The sequence below is a fragment of the Herpailurus yagouaroundi genome, unplaced genomic scaffold, assembly GCF_014898765.1.
Source record: "Herpailurus yagouaroundi ecotype Mexico unplaced genomic scaffold, PumYag 222, whole genome shotgun sequence".
Lineage (NCBI taxonomy): Eukaryota > Metazoa > Chordata > Mammalia > Carnivora > Felidae > Herpailurus > Herpailurus yagouaroundi.
In genome coordinates, this window is record NW_024412453.1 from 3,071,393 (window position 1) to 3,087,735 (window position 16,343).

The 16,343-nt window shown below is 42.3% G+C and overlaps 1 protein-coding gene across 2 annotated transcripts in view; it reads left to right on the forward strand.

Moving 5' to 3' along the window:
• DNAH3 (dynein axonemal heavy chain 3) overlaps nucleotides 1–16,343 on the forward strand; it is a 176,612-nt gene that overhangs the window by 45,211 nt on the left and 115,058 nt on the right. For both annotated transcript variants that reach the window (XR_005785574.1, XM_040458819.1), the window contains exons 19-23: nucleotides 2,980–3,191; nucleotides 7,541–7,632; nucleotides 12,488–12,602; nucleotides 14,618–14,734; nucleotides 15,529–15,708. Coding sequence is in view for 1 of the 2 variants with exons in the window: in XM_040458819.1 (XP_040314753.1) it covers nucleotides 2,980–3,191; nucleotides 7,541–7,632; nucleotides 12,488–12,602; nucleotides 14,618–14,734; nucleotides 15,529–15,708 (716 nt within the window). In the remaining variant the exon portion in view is untranslated. The remainder of the gene's footprint in view (nucleotides 1–2,979; nucleotides 3,192–7,540; nucleotides 7,633–12,487; nucleotides 12,603–14,617; nucleotides 14,735–15,528; nucleotides 15,709–16,343) is intronic.

Consider the following 16,343-nt stretch of genomic DNA (forward strand, 5'->3'; position numbering starts at 1 on the left):
TATTTGGGCTGTTTCCAGTTTTAGGCTGTTATGAATATAGCTGCTATAAACATTCATGCATGAGTTTTTATGTTAACATAAGTTTCTGTTCTTCTTGGATAAATGCTTGGGAGTAGACTGCTGGGCCATATTTAAAGTTTATATATAACTTCATTTCAAAAATGCCTTGTAAAAGCAAAGTGTTCCTAATTCTTCCCTTCTATCTGCTGTGTCATTTCTGTTCTTCATTACACCTGTATATAAACTGTAATCATCAAATATATTGTTGCTCTTATTATTTTGAACAAACTGTTAGATCATCTAAGAATAAGAAAAATCAAAGTATTTATTTTACCTTCACTTATCCTTTCCTTAATGCTCCTCCTTTCTTTAAGTAAATCTGTGTTTCTGACAAATACTTTTCCTTCTTTCTGAAGAACTTCTTTTAATATTTCTTGCAAGGTACCTACTGGCAAATTCCCTCAATTTCTCTCTGTCTGAGAAAGTATTTGTTACTCCTTCACTTCTGAAGGATAATTTCTCAGGATAGAGAATTTTAGGTTGGTTGGGTTTTTTTTCTCTCAATGCTTTTAATACTTCATTCCACTCTCTTCTTGTTTGTGTGTTTTCTGAGGAGAAGTAGAATGTAAGGCTTATTTTTGCTTCTCTAAAGGTATGGTGTTTCCCCCTGCACCCCCCCCACTGGCATTTTTCAAGTTTTTTCTTTAACTTTGATTTTCTACAGCTTGAATGTCATATACCTAAGTGTCATTTTTGGCATTTATCCTGGATCTGTAGCTTGGTGTCTGACATTAATTTGGAGGAAATTCTCAGTCATTAATGCTTCACATATTTTTTCCATTTCTTTCTCTGCTGCTTCTGGTATTTCCATTACCAGTGTGTTACACATCTTGTAGCTATCCCACAGTTCTTAGCCTTTCTGCTCCATTTCTTCCCCCATCTTATTTTCTTTTTAACTTTGCAAGTTTCTAGTGACATATTCTCAAACTTAAAGATTCTTTCCTCAGCTGCATCTAGTCTACTAATGAACCCATCAGATATATTCTCATTTCTGTTACAGTGTTTTTGCTCTCCAGCAAAGATTTCATTATTGTTGTTATTTAGATTTCTTGGATCACCTGTATAAACAGTCATGTCATCAGGAAAACTAAGACATTTTATTTCTTCTCTTCCAATCTGTATGCCTCCTCTTTCTTTTTCATGCCTCATTGTACTGTCTAGGATTTTAAGTATGATGTTGATAAGGAATTATGAGAGTGAAAATTCTTGCTTTGTCTTAGGGAAAAAGTATTCCATCTTTCACCATTAACTGTTAGGGATCTTTCTTTCTTTCTCTCTATTCTTTATCCTTTTTTTTTTGTTTTTTTTATAGAAAAGCCTTAAATTTTATTTATGTATTCATTCATTCATACATTCATTTGAGAGAGAATGAGCAGAGAAGGGACAGAGAGAGAGGAAGGACAGAGGATCTGAAGTTGGGATTGATGCAGGGCTCGAATTCATGAACCACAAGAGCATGACCTGAGCTGAAGTCAGAAGCTTAACTAACTGAGCCACCCAGGCACCTCTGGTTTTGTTTTTTAAAATCACTTTGATATAGTATGATTGACATGTAAAAAACCGTACATATTTCCAATATACAAGAGTATGGTGGTAGTATAGGTTTTTCATAGATGCCCTTTGTCAAGCTGATAAGCTTCTTTCTATTTCTAGTTTGCTTAGAGGTTTTTATCATAAATGGATACTGAATTTTTTCAAATGCTTTTTCCACATCTGTTGATACTATCATGTGATTTTCTTTTTTTAGATTGTTAATAGAGTATATTACATTGTTTGATTTTCAAATATTAAACAAGCCTCACATTACCATGAAAAACCCCAATTGGACATGGTGTATTATTATTTTTATATATTTCCTGTACACTATGTACAATTCAAAAAGTTTTAATTTAAAAAATTTTTTTCTAATGTTTATTCATTTTTGAGAGACAGAGAGAGACAGAGCATGAGCAGGGGAAGGGCTGAGAGAGAGGGAGATGCAGAATCCGAAGCAGGCTCCAGGCTCCAAGCTATCAGCACAGAGTCTGATGCAGGGCCTAAACCCACAACCTGTGAGATCATGACCTGACTGAGCTGAAGTCAGATGCTTAACTGACTGAGCCACCCAGGTGCTCCAAAGAGTTTTAATTTTTGATCACTCAACTCACAAATGTTGGGCTGATGAAACAAGTTAAATTAACGAAGCTTTATTTAGTCTTGGTAGCCATGAAATAAGAGTGTTTTTGAGTAAATTAGCAACATCATGACCCAAGAGTTAACACCGATTTGATATATCCTCGGGGAAGAAAGCAGCAGTGTGGAAGGATTTTGACCAAATGTGAAACCCAAATGCTATAGGATCCCTATGAAGAAAAGGAGGAGAAGGAAATTAATGTTTTGGCGCACTTTTTTTTTTTTTAAATGAGGGGTCAATTTTTGTTTTGAAAAGAATCTTTTTACGATAATTTCAAACTTACACAAAAGTTGCCAGAGCTATACAAAGAACTCCCATATCCTCGTTCACCCACATTCTCCAGTTGTTAATATTTCACAGTATTTGTGGAGCACCTTTTACTGCTTCTGTAATGGCATCTACAACCAGGGCTAACAACTGATTCCATGACTACACTTGCACTACACAGCAGGCGTTATGTTGTGCTCACCACTTTACTTACCTTGCTTACGGTCACTTGCCAAGGTATCCGTTATTACCCCTGTATCGTAGGTGATACTGTTGAGGCTTAGAAAAGTTGAGACAAACATGCCCAATGTTTCATTGGCTAAGGAGAGGTTTTAGATCCAGACCCCACTCCAAAGCCTATGCTTGTTCCCATATCCATACCATAGATAGGCAGAATCCTAAATTCAGGGAATTAAAGGTGTACCCATGACTAACATCTACTTGGTGGTCTGACCCTTCTCTCATGATTTCTATTTCAGGACCCCTCTTTTTGCTGAATGCTGAGGAAATCTCAGAGGAAGTAGGGAATATGTGGAGAACGATATATAAATTGACCAAGACTCTAGCTGATGTACCTGCACCCAGGCGGTTGGCAGAGAATGTGAAAATGAAGATTGAGAAATTCAAGCAACACATCCCTATCCTCAGCATTTCCTGCAACCCAGGGATGAAAGACCGGCACTGGCAGCAGGTGACTGTCACTGTCCACCTCTAGCCAGCCAGTCAATGCCTATGCCTACCTGGTCCTGGTCGCCCTTTGGAAGGCAGGAACCATTACTGGGTCAAGCCTCTCCTTTCTGAAAGGAGAATCTGCTTGAAGCCAAGGGGTTAATAATGGGAGGGAAAGTCTTTTAAAGGAAGGAAATAGGCAGGATACAGGATGAAATGCCTGCCTCTCCACATAAACAGGTTGACCCCTTTCTTTGGAGATCCCATTAATGATGATTGAATATTGCTTCAGCCAGTGGCTAGAAAGACTCTTGTAGTCTGCTTTTGTAAGCAAGTAGCTGCTCAGGACCCTAAAGGATAATAAGGGCATTGAATTACAGTGAGAGGGGCCTGGATTTGTCCCTTGATGAAGGACACACAAAAGAGAAAGCCATGCCTTTTCCTGGGGCCTCTTGACAATGCCAGATGATTCCTGCTTGGGCCAATGATATTGTAGAGCTTCATCGTCCAGCAGGCTATGTTCAGAAATAATACCTCACTCTTCTTTCAGCCCTTTGAGTCTATAAATGAGAATAATAAATATTCTCCTCTAAAAATAGTTGGGACTTTTATAAGCAACTAAGTGTGAGGGTGATAAGTGTGGTGTGAACACTAAGCAGAAAAAAGAAAACTGACTGTGTTTCTAAAATAATCATCACATTCAAGGGCTAGAAATGGCCTTGAAACGTCCTCTACCAGAGAGTTGGAGTTGAGACTGCCTCTCCATAGGCAGATTTCTCTGTGGCTTGGCCTAGAATTCCCTCTTTCGGAAACATGCACAAGACTAAGGACATGTCTCTGGAAGGACCTAATCTGAGAGCACACCCATTACCTTCCAGAGAATGAAGTCTGAGCTCAGAGCATTTTGATCTCTCTGGGAAGACCAAGATCTTGATATGTCAGAGATTCTGGATTTTTCTGTAAAGAAGAACTGCTTTCAGTTTCCCAGAAAGCCTTGAAACTCAACACCTAAGTAAAGGGTGTAAAGGAGGGCAGGGGAGAGGTCCTCTTAGGAGACTTATGGTCTTGGGCTGTCCCAGCAGAGAGGGCTGCACAGGAGCACCTGCCCCCACTTGGTGCTCATAGGGTGCCCTTATGGACCTAGCCTGACTAGTACATTGGCCCATTTGGAGGGCTGGGGAGGTTGGATAGACAAGTGGCCTTTGGTGTAGTGCTAGGTCTCTCCATGAGATGGCACTATAGAAAGTGCCCTCATCAATGGCCTTTAAAAAACCCCTCAGGAGACTCGGAAAGCCATCTCCTCCACCTGGTCCTTTCCCTTTGATGATGCTATTCCCACATGTAGACACTTTAAAAATCCCAACCATTCCTAGACATTCATAATGCTCATTTACAGATCACTTAGATGGACAGAATGGGAAAAAATTCCTTAGAAGAATAATAACAGTAATAGCTCAAACATAGTTCATACCAACTATGAACTGGGTACTGTGTTGTATACTTTGTGTGGATTCCCTCATTTTATCCTCTCAACAACCCTTTGAAGTAGGGATGATCATCTCCACTTCACAGATAAGAAAACTGAGGCTTTGGAGAGAATAAGTAAATGGTCATGTGACTAGTAAGTGGTGGGAGAGGGAATCGGAATCTAGGTCTATGACTCAGCCTAGATGGGGGAAATGGGGAAAGAAATATCAGGTAAGAGGGGACAGTAAGCTGTAGGTAAAAGTGGAATATAGCCCCAAGAAGGTGGCTCCTGAATAATGAACCCCTAAAGTGGAACCCCAGTGGGCTGAACAGTTGCAAGTGAGCTCAGACAGGAAAGAGGCCATCAGATACATAAAAGGGTGCCCACAGTCAGAGGCCTGTCCTGCCTGCATTGTAGGTCAAACCACAAGCCACCCTAGTGACAGCCACCGGCCTAGGGGAACCATTCTCTGCCCAAATGCCTAACTCAAGAGAACCATTTGTACAGGTTCTGGCTCAGGCAGGGGGCTCTGAAGGCTAAACCACCTCTTGCTGTCAAGGCTACCAAATGTAACTTCTGGGGTCATAGGGTGGCTGTGCTGTGGTTTCTGACCATTTCCCAGAACTTAAGCAGGTAGGGCTAGTCCCTTTATTTGGGGCACTGATATCAGCAAAGGGGTTGCTACTGTGATTTAAAACAAGATGGAACAGGGTGACATTTGACTTAGGAAGAAACCACGGTGGTGTATACTAAAGCTACCCTTCTAGGACCATGCTGCCCAATGAAAATAATACAAGCCATATGTCTAGTGTTAAAGTTTGTAGTAGCCATGTTTTTTAAAAGCACTGACAGATGAAAAAAATTTACATTTCATTTAACCAAACATATTCAAAATATTTTTTCAATAGGTAGTCGATGTAAAAAAATGTTAATGTGATCTCATATTTTTCATATTAAGTCTTGGAAACATGGTATTCTTTTACACCTAGAGCGAATCTCAGTTTGGGCCAGTCACATTTCAAGTTCTCAATAGCCACAAGAAGCTAGTGGCTCCATAGTAGACAGGGCAGCTGCAAGCTCTTAGAATTAGAAAGCTAGATGTTTTGTTAGTCTCTATAATTAACAAAAGTAATTACAAAAAAAAAAAAAAAATAGGGGCGCCTGGGTGGCTCAGTCAGTTAAGCATCTGACTTTGGCTCAGGTCATGATCTCGCTGTTCATGAGTTCAAGCCCTGCATAGGACTCTGTGCTGACAACTCAGAGCCTGGAGCCTGCTTCAGATTATGTGTCTCCCTCTCTCTCTGCTCCTCCCCCACTCATGCTCTGTCTATCTCAAAAACAAATGTCGGAAAAAAATTTTTTAATAATAAATAAATAAGACTACCACTCTCTGAGTTGGCCAAGTCCTATGCCAAATGCTTTATGTAGTTATGTCATTTAATCCTAGAGATAGTGTGTGTTCTAAGCCGTATTTTCAGGTATTGAGAATAAATCAAAGTCCAGGGCCACCAGGAACAGTTGTGCAGACTGCAATCCACAACTCTAGGGAATGCTGTTCTTGTGTGCTACAGTGTGAATTGTACTTTTTAGAGTTATGCAGTGTATAACCTTCACAACTGTACATAGAAGACCTAAGAGCCCCACTAGATGTGGTGAAGAAGAGCTTTTCAGGCAGAACTGGGTCCAAGTCCCAACCAATTCTTCCATTTACTAGTTGGATGGTCTTGGACAAGGTACTTATTTTCTTTGTCTGAGTTTCCTTATGTGTAAAACAAGAGTAATAGTACATTAGTATCTTCCTCATCATATTGAGGGAATGAAATGAGTGTATAAAAGTCTTAAAACAGTGCCTACTTCATAGTAAGCCCTCAATAAGTGTTTATTACTTCTGATTTCCACTATGCTAGTGGTCCTCCAGGTGTCCTCAGGACCCAGATTGGAAGCCATTTGAATTAGCTGGTTCACTCATGCTTTTGCTCTGCAAATATTTATTGATGCCTACTGACTGCCAGGCCCTGGGGACACAGGGCTAAGTAGGACAGAACAGCCTGCACCTCTCACATTGCTTTCTGCTCTGACATTCTGTAGTCCTCCTGGGGTTGAACAGAGACAAAATTGGGCAGTAGGTGAGGTTTTTTTACAGAGCCTTATTATCCTTCAGTCTTCTTGCTCCTCCTCTTGAGCACATGTAACCCTCATCCTCCCCCAGATCTCTGTCTTTGAGAAAAGTATTCAAAGCCATCAGAGATTTCAAGTGAGACCTTCTTCAGGGATATTTTCACTTAAAAGACAAGTATGGGGTAGTATTTACACCAAAGGAATGGGCACAGTTGTGAACTGTTCCAACAAGTTAGCACACTGGGGTGGAAAGGAAGATATTTGGACAGAGCGGATTTCTTCCTTCTCAGCATCCTCAGATCACAGAATTTGTGTGGAGGGGGGTCTGTGTACTCATGACTTCCTCCTTTTACTCAGCAAACACTGAAGCTTCTGTCACGGACCAGGCTTTGCACTAGGAGCACGAAAACAAACCAGATCCGGTTGCACCCCCAGGATGCTCACAAGTTGACACCACTGGTCCTCACAAAGACCACCGAGTGCTGCTTGGTAGAGACCCCCAGTAAGCCAGATGGAATGCAGTGTGGGCCCTAGGCAGCCTCCCACATTTTTAGACCTGCACCATCCAATTCATTTGCCACTAGCTGTACACAGCTATTCAATTTTAAGTAAAAGTAGATTTAAAAAATCAGCTCCTCAATCACACTAGCCACATTTCCAGGGCTCAATGGCCAAATGTGACTGGTGGCTACTGTAAGGGACAGCGCAGAGTACAACATCATGGAAAGCCTACTGGCCAGTGCTACCTTGGACAGTACACACTTGTTTTCTTCTTTTTTCTGCAGATCAGTGAGATCGTCGGCTATGAAATAAAACCCACAGAAACAACTTGCCTTTCAAATATGCTGGAATACGGATTTGGCAAATTTGTTGACAAGTAAGACTCCTTCTCTCCTTCAGGAAGCTTTTCCATCAAAGTATCTAAGTTCCTACAGGACATGACTGACCTCAGGCTGTTTTTCTCTTTATGGTTCAGGGTAACTTAAGCATTTTTAATAACCTCCACCTTGGGTGATTAGCTACTGGTGAAACTCACTTTCAGCTGCTGGGTTGATGATGGATTATAACTAGAAAATTGAGTCAGAGATTTTATTTTAAAGGGAAATTACAAAAAACAAACAAAAAAGCTCTTGGAACCTGAGCTCCAAGCCCAGGTCTCAGTGACTTCAGGTAAAACTGTTCACCTTTTCTGGGCTTCAGTTTCTTCCTCCCTTCCTCCCTCCTTCCCACCCTCCTTTCCCTCCTCCCTCCCTCCTGAGAGAGAGAGAGAGAGAGGCAGAAAGAGAGGGACAGATTATCCGAAGTGGGCTCTGTGCTGACAGCAGAGAGTCCAATGCAGGGCTCAAACTCATGATCCGTGAGATCACGACCCGAGTGGAAGTTGGATGCTCAACCGACCGAGCCACCCAGGCGCCCCCAGTTTCCTCTTTTGAACAAAAAACCAACAATAAACAGGAGCAGCTCTCTGAGTTCTTAGAGTCCGGGAAAGATGGTCCAGTGAGAGAATGTTTCACTTGCTTTCTCCTTTTCTCCAAATGCCCCTAGAGTCTGTGTACAAGAAACTGTGTTCTTTGAATTGCTGTTTTCAGGACCCAGAGACTCGTTGGACCTTGACTGTCCACACCTTCAGGGCAGGGGATGGGAGATACTGTATTGCCTGGACCAGAGTCCCTGTCAGACAGCTGGGTTCAGGTCTAACTCGACACATACTTCTCAGAGTGTGGCCCCAGACCAGCTGCATCAGCATCACCTGGGAACCTATTAGAATTGTATATTCTCGGGCCCCACCCCAGTCTGCTGAATCAGAAATTCTGGGTGTGGACCCTGCAATCTATGCTTTAACTGGCTTTTCGGATCAGCACTGTCCAGTCCAGAAGCCACCAGTCACATATCCTACTGAGCCCTTGAAATGTAACTATTCTGAATTAGAGGTGAGGCAAATATAAATAGAGGCTGGGTTTCAAAGGCTTATTAAGAAAAAAAAGCAAAATGTCTAATGAGTTTTAATATTGATTATATGTTGAAATGAATATTTTTGATATACTGAATTAAATAAATTATTAAAAAATTTTTCACCTGTTTCTTTTTACATTTTCAAAATATGGCTACTGGAAACCTTAAAGTGACATGTGACCCACCTTTTATTTAGAATAGGCAGTACTGCTCCAGGTGATTCTGATGCACGCCAGAGTTTGGAACCCCTTTCTCCATCCCTGTGGGATAGGCCCCCAAATCTCTCTGCCATCTGAATGCTCTGATTCCCAACCCCCTAATACCACCAATGTAGTCTCTTTGTGAGGAGGAAGCCTAGAGACAGATTAGTGAGATTGTTGGCTATGAAATAAAACCCACAGAAACGGTGTAGGTTATTTCATGAAAAGGCTTCATTTTCCCCGAAAAGATAGATGTTTCTAAGAGAGACCAGCTATAGAACATTTATGCTGCACCAACATTTAATAAACATTAACCAACTTATCCATCACTATAACCTAATGTTGTAGCTACTATTATTATTCCTATTTTACAGATGAGGAAGTAAGTTGATCTGAGTGTTTAGGTAACTTGACAGAGGTCACAGCTAGTAACTCAATGAACCAAGACTGGAGCCCAGACTGGCTGACTCGAGAGCCTAAAGTATTGTTACCCTGTACTGCCTAAAAAATAAACTCCTCTAAGGAGACGGAAACCAAGCAAACACGCAGCAACTCTGCCACTTTCTATGCCAGCTGGCCCCACTGTGACAAACCCAGAAGTGGTGACACCTTGGCTAAGTTGTTTGCTTCTGTGTGTCTCAGTATCCTTATCTGTAAAATGGGAAGAAGAATAGTAGCTGGGCGATTAGAGTCATGTTGAGGGTTATGAGGTAAGGCATATAACCTGAGCTGAGTTAACGTCTAAGTTCTCAGCCACAACCTGTTAGTGAGGCGTGCAGTCCCAGGTCTCCATCATCCCATAGTTAATGCAGCTTTGTCACATCACACTGTTAATGGGCTCCTTTAGCACATTTGGTTAAGGTCAACTGTTGCTGGACTTCAGGGATGCCCAAACTCATTAATGCTTCTGTGCAATATTTTGCATAATTATAAGTCATAAAGCATGTTGCAAACATTTTATCTTATTTAATTTTACCAACAACCCCTGGTATGTGCAGAGGCAGACCCACTATGGCCTGTTGAGTGACTTGGTCACAGACATGCAGACAGCCTCTTTGTCTCACTCCCACCTAGGCTGGCACCTGCCTTTATTAATTATTCCCTAAATGCACACTCATTTTGTCATCTCCCAAGAAGGCCACGTTTAGGATGATGACCATGCTGCTGAAGTCTTGATCAGTCATTCTTTGGAATTGGCCTCATCCACTACTCTCAAGGAAGCTGAGCAAAGATTCTCAGCTCTGTTTAGTTGACCCTATTTGGCTGACCACGTGTGGACCATTCCCTTGCTCCTTCTGATAAGGAGAAGAGAAAAGGCACATAGTGGAGGAGGAAGAAACACTGGATTGGAAGTCAGAGGAACTAGTGTCTGGACCTGGTTCCAGCACTCCCCGGCTGCAATTGAGGCTTTGGGGATATCACTTGCTTCATCTGGGCTTCAGTTGCCTATATGCAAAGACCAGATAGTGTCATCTCCAGTCAAGCTTGCAATGAAAGACAAGTGCCGAGGCAGAGAGAATAATCCCTCCTTCTCCTTCCAAGAACTTGGCTTCCTGGTTCTTCCCAATTCCCAGGCCACACCTGAGTTTAGGACCCCAACTCTCCATGTGGAAGCAAGAAGAAAGGAACTTGTCTTCCCCTTTTCTGTGGAACAGAGGGGCTATGGATATGGACCCAGCATATCAGGAAAATAGCAGTGATTTTTTTTTTCAACGTTTATTTATTTTTGGGACAGAGAGAGACAGAGCATGAACGGGGGAGGGGCAGAGAGAGAGGGAGACACAGAATCAGAAACAGGCTCCAGGCTCTGAGCCATCAGCCCAGAGCCCGACGCGGGGCTCGAACTCACGGACCGCGAGATCGTGACCTGGCTGAAGTCGGACGCTTAACCGACTGTGCCACGCAGGCGCCCCAGCAGTGATTTTTAAAAAGGTAGGGACGTGGGCACCTGCGTGGCTCAGTTGGTCGGGTGTCCGACTTCAACTCAGGTCATGATCTCTTGGTCCATGAGATCATGGACCCTGCGTTGGGCTCTGTGCTGACAACTGAGAGCCTGGAGTCTGCTTCAGATTCTGCCTCCCTCTCTCTCTGCCCCTCGCTCATGTTCTCTCTCTCTCTCTCTCTCTCTCTCTCTCTCTCTCTCTCAAAAATAAGTAAACATTAAAATTAAAAAGGTAGGGCAGGGGCTCCTGGCTGGCTCACTTGGTAGAGCATGTGACTCTTGATTTTGGGATTGTGAGTTCAAGCCCCATATTGGGTATACAGATTATGTTTAAAAAAAAAAAAAAAAAAAAGGCAGGAACAGGAAGTGGAACAAAGCCATCGTGTAAATTAACAAGTTCTAACATCTAAATAGGAAGTCAATAATAATTCTGGGGGAAATAAGGAGTAAATGAAAATAGAGAAAAGGGGGTCTTATTTTAATGGCTTTGAAAGAATGGTTCTCAACTGGGGACAATCCACCCCATCCCCACTGGGAAACATTTAACAATATCTGGAGCCATTTTCGATTGCCACAACTGGCAAGAGGTGGGAGCAGGGGGAGTCTGCTACTGGCATCTATTGAGTAGATGCCAAGGATGCTACTAAACATCCTCCAATGTACAGGACAGCCCCCTCTCCCAACAGAGTTAATTAGTATTAGTTTGCTAGGGCTGCTATAACAAATACCTTAGGCTGGGTGGCATAAACAACAGAAACTTATTTTCTCATAGTTCTGGATGCTGGAGGTCCAAGATCAAGGCATTGGCAGAATTGGTTTCTTGTGAGGACTCTCTTTTTGGTTTGCAGTAGACCGCTTTCTCCCTGTATCCTCACATGGTCTTACCTCTGTGTGTGTCTGTCTTAATTTCATGTAAGGACCCCAGTCATATTGGATTAGAACCCATCCTAATGACCTCATTTTAACTGAACTATCTCTAACTGATCTCTTTTTTAAGATTTTAATTCCAGTATATTAGTGTTATATTAGTTTCAGATGTACAATATAGTGATCAACAACTCTATACATAACTAAACTACCTCTTTAAAGACCCTATCTCTGGGGCACCTGGGTTGGCTCAGTGGGTTAAGCATCTGACTCTTGATTTCGCCCAGATCATGATCCAACGGTTTTGTGAGTTTGAGCCCAATGTTGGGCTCTCCACAGCTGGCAGCACAGAGCCTGCTTGGGATTCTCTGCGCACCGGCCCCCCCCCCCCCCCCCCCGCTCCTCCCCCCACTCACAATGTCCCCTGTCTTTCTCAAATAAATAAACTTCAAAAATAAAAGTAAAGACCCTATCTCCAAACGGGATACCCCTCATTCTCAGATTCTGGGGTTTAGGACTTCAACGCATGATTTTTGGGGGGATGCAATTCAGCCCATAACACAGCCCGTACGCCACTGGTGCTGAGGGTAAGAAACTCTGCAAAACACTGGAGGTAACCAGCGCGTCTTAGAGCCGGGTGTTATTAAACATTTTAGTAAAATTAAGGGCATTTTGAATTTGTCTTAAGGATGAACCAAAATTACTCCTCTGCCATGTTTTCACTGCCCTCCTTCCTCCTGTTGATGTTGCTATTGCTGTGTTCTCTCTAGACTGGAGCCCATTGGTGCAGCCGCCAGTAAGGAATACTCTCTGGAGAAAAACCTGGAAAAAATGAAGTTAGACTGGGTTAACATGACGTTCAACTTTGTGAAGTACAGGGACACTGTGAGTGTTAGTCCAACTGCCCAGCTCCCTGACAGCAGCCCCTTGATTATGTAGCAGGTGACAGAGGGGAGTCATTCAGAATTGCAACAGCACTTGGGAAGGAGGGATCCCTAACGTCTTGTTTTTTAATTTATTTTTATTGAGATATAATTGACATGCAACATTGTGTAAGTTTGAGATGTAAAACGTGTTGATTTGATACATTTATGTATTGCAATATGATCACCACCCTAGTGTTAGCTAACAGCCCTGTTATGTCACATAATTATCATTTCTTTTTTGTGGTAGGAACAATTAAGATCCAGTTTCTTAGCAACTTTGGAGTTTTTCTTGCTGTCTTGTCTATAATCACTATTCTGTGCATTAGATTGTTTCCTCCCATCTGCCTTCACGTGCCAGTCATTCTTCCTCCCCAGCCCACCCACCGGAAGGGTGCGTTTTTAAATGAGAAAGGCCTTTTGATTGAGAGCTACAGGCTTTCTCAGTGCAAAGAAACTGAGTAAGCCTGCTGAGTTAGCATCTCCCAGGGAGGGCTCCCCAGGCCTCTCAGAAGCATACCTGTGTAAACAATGCTTAGAGCATCTCAAAAAAAAAAAAAATCTGCAATTGATTCTTTCTGGCTCCTCTTACCCACAGAATCTGTATTTTTCAAGCACTCCGGTTTTTATTCTAACGTGCAGTACAGATTAAGAAACTCCCTGTCCACCAGGCTGCATGTTATCTTTTGTGACTCTCCACTGCTTTAACTTGAATGGTCACGGCACCTTGATCACGTGGATAGGAACTATAGCTGAGCCAATGTAAGGGAAGAGAACTGGGGCCTCTTTCAGCAAGACCAGGCCACTGACAGTGCCAGTAGCTTGGTGCTACATCACCTGATGGGATTGGATACTGCTAGGGGCTGTTGGGCTGGGGTGAGAGGTTGAACCTGGGGAACCTGGGAACAGGTCAGTTGCACCTGGCCCATCTTCAGAGTTTGGGACTGACACAACTATAGACAAGGATCGACAGCAAAAGGGAGTCACAGTAGCACTTTATCAAGAGCTAGACACACCTTCTGATGCAGAGTTACTGGTAGAATGTACATGAGAGAATATATCCTAGCTCCAATTTAACCACCCAGAGCTACTGGTAGAAGGTACATGAGAGAATATATCCTAGCTCCAATTTAACCACCCAGATGTGGGCTTGAAGGAAGTGAAAACAGAGCCAGAAAGGCCAGACCTGCCAGACAGGGGCAGACCCTTATCAGCTTGCTCACCACAGTGGCCCAGGAGGAAGAAGAGTGCCATTCACAGGGGCTGACCTCCAAAGCACAGTAACCTGAGCTCCTAGTAAAATATGGCCCAGTAAATGTATAGGCAGAAGTTCCCAAACTTTTTTCTGTGTGTGGCGCCTTTGTGTCTCGGTACCTTTTTTTTTTATAGTTCCCCTCCCCGGGCTGAAAGAAACACCTAACAGCTTTGTTTATGAAGTAATAAGGTTCAAACAACTTTAATAAGTATTTGTGTCATTTCAACAACTGTGTTTTTTAATCCATGTAAATGGAAAGAAAAAAACATTTGTGTTTTATTTTTAAATAACCACAACTAATTGCTGCTAGTTTGCTGCAGCGCCCAGGGGTACCTTGGCACACAGTATGGGAACCACAGGTCAAGGTCCAACCAGTCAGATTAGCAGCTCATCCTACCTGAGAGAGAACCAGCAAAGCAAGTGGAAGTAGGAACATAGAGAAGGGACTAGAATAATATGCCCTTCCCCCACCCAGTCCCCAACAGCTACTAGTTGTAGGTCTGGGCTGGGACCATGTTTGATTTCTGCAAAGGAGGTAGAAAATAAATGTCTTTAAGAACACTTTCGAGGAAGAGAATAGAAATTCCATGCCCTGTGAGACAGATTTCTGTCCCACTTGGGTGGAGATCTGAGCTGTGGGCCCTTTGGAGATCAGCATGAAAAGTGGGGGGCAGGGAGGGAGGGCTTGTGGTTTTGAACGGTCAGGGAATCTTTATTCATAGGGTACAAGCATCTTGTGTGCGGTTGATGACATTCAGCTGTTACTTGATGATCACGTGATAAAGACCCAGACTATGTGTGGCTCCCCATTCATCAAACCAATAGAAGCAGAATGCCGGGTAAGAGGAAATGAGATTGAGGGTTCTTGATGTCTCATTAGCTCTGGGTTTGCTGGAGGAGGGAGAAGATTTTTAAGTTCAGTTAACAAAGAAGCTCACTTTTTCCTGATTGGAAAAAATATATAACTCAAGACTGAAAGCAATAACCATCCAAGTAAGCATATGGCACTCTGAGCCTTTACAGTAGTCTGCCAAAAGAGAAGATGAGACGATTTTAATGCACTGAATAAAAATACATTTGTAAAGTATTTTATGAGCTAGAGTAATCTAGAATATAAACTACATAAGGGTAGGGGTTTAGGCTCCTTTCTTGCCTCAGTGTTTGTGGAAGTGGCATAAGCTAAGGCCACTCTGGAGCCAGACTGCCCGGGTTCAAATTCTGGCTTTGTACCTTGTTGTGTGACCTTGGGAAAGTTACTTGAACTGTTCTATGTCCATTTCTGCATCTGTAAAGTGAGATTTGTAATAGTATCTCCCTCATAAATCTGTTGGATTAAACTGGTTTCATATATGTAAAGCACTCAGACCATCGCTTGTCACAAAGTAAGCATTATAGCTGCTATTAATATTATTCCATTGGGAAAACTGCATGCAGGCAAGGACTCTTGTTTTTTTCATTGCTGTATCCACATTGCCTAGAGTAATGACCAGAACACTGGGGGCAAATAATAAGTACTTTCTTAAACAAGTGAATAAGCAAATGAATGAATAAATCCATCCAGTTTGTTCAGGCAATGGGTCTGTGTTGCAGAGTGGCAGGTTAATGATTCAGATATGAAATGCTAAATTCACAGAAATGGGAAGAAAAGCTGGTTCATGTGCAGGAAATTTTGGAGGCCTGGTTGAAATGCCAAGCCACCTGGCTGTACCTGGAACCGATCTTCAGCTCAGAGGACATCATAGCCCAGATGCCAGAAGAGGGCAGGAAATTTGCCACCGTTGATAGTTACTGGAAATCACTCATGTCCCAAGCGGTAAGTTTTTCCTCCCTAGCACATCTCTCCATCAGGAATGTGGGATGCTGTACAGATGTTCCTCACTGCACATCGTAGCCATGTCCCTTGAAATTTATAAGTAAACTAGATTTTTTCAAATTTGATATTTTTAAAATTTTTTTCTAATTTTGAAAGTTGTTACTAAAAATTCAAATGTAGAAATATGTAATACAGAGAGTGGAGGCCTTTTGAAAGCCTACCTCCTTAGAGGCAACTGTTAGTAGTTTGTATGATTTAGTTCTCATTCCTAATGAGGTAGAAGATTGTGTCACATGATAATGCAATAGAACTTTTATAGATTGAGGATCATTTTAGAATTCAAATCGTTCTCCATATTCAGTTACCTAGTTATTTAACAAATGTTTATTAAATACCCAGCATTGAATAAACAGTCAGAAAACAACTTGAAGATGACTAGTATATGATTTCTGCCTTCATAAAATTCACTGTCTTGTGAGGAGAGACTCAGAGGTAAATAAGAAAGCTATAAAAGAAGTATATATAAACAGCTTTTAGAACACAGAAGAGTGGTTTAGTTGCCTGGGAGTGTCAAGAAAGGCTGCAAAGGGGGCACCATCAGAAACAAGCCTTTTAGGATGAGTTCACTGGGCATA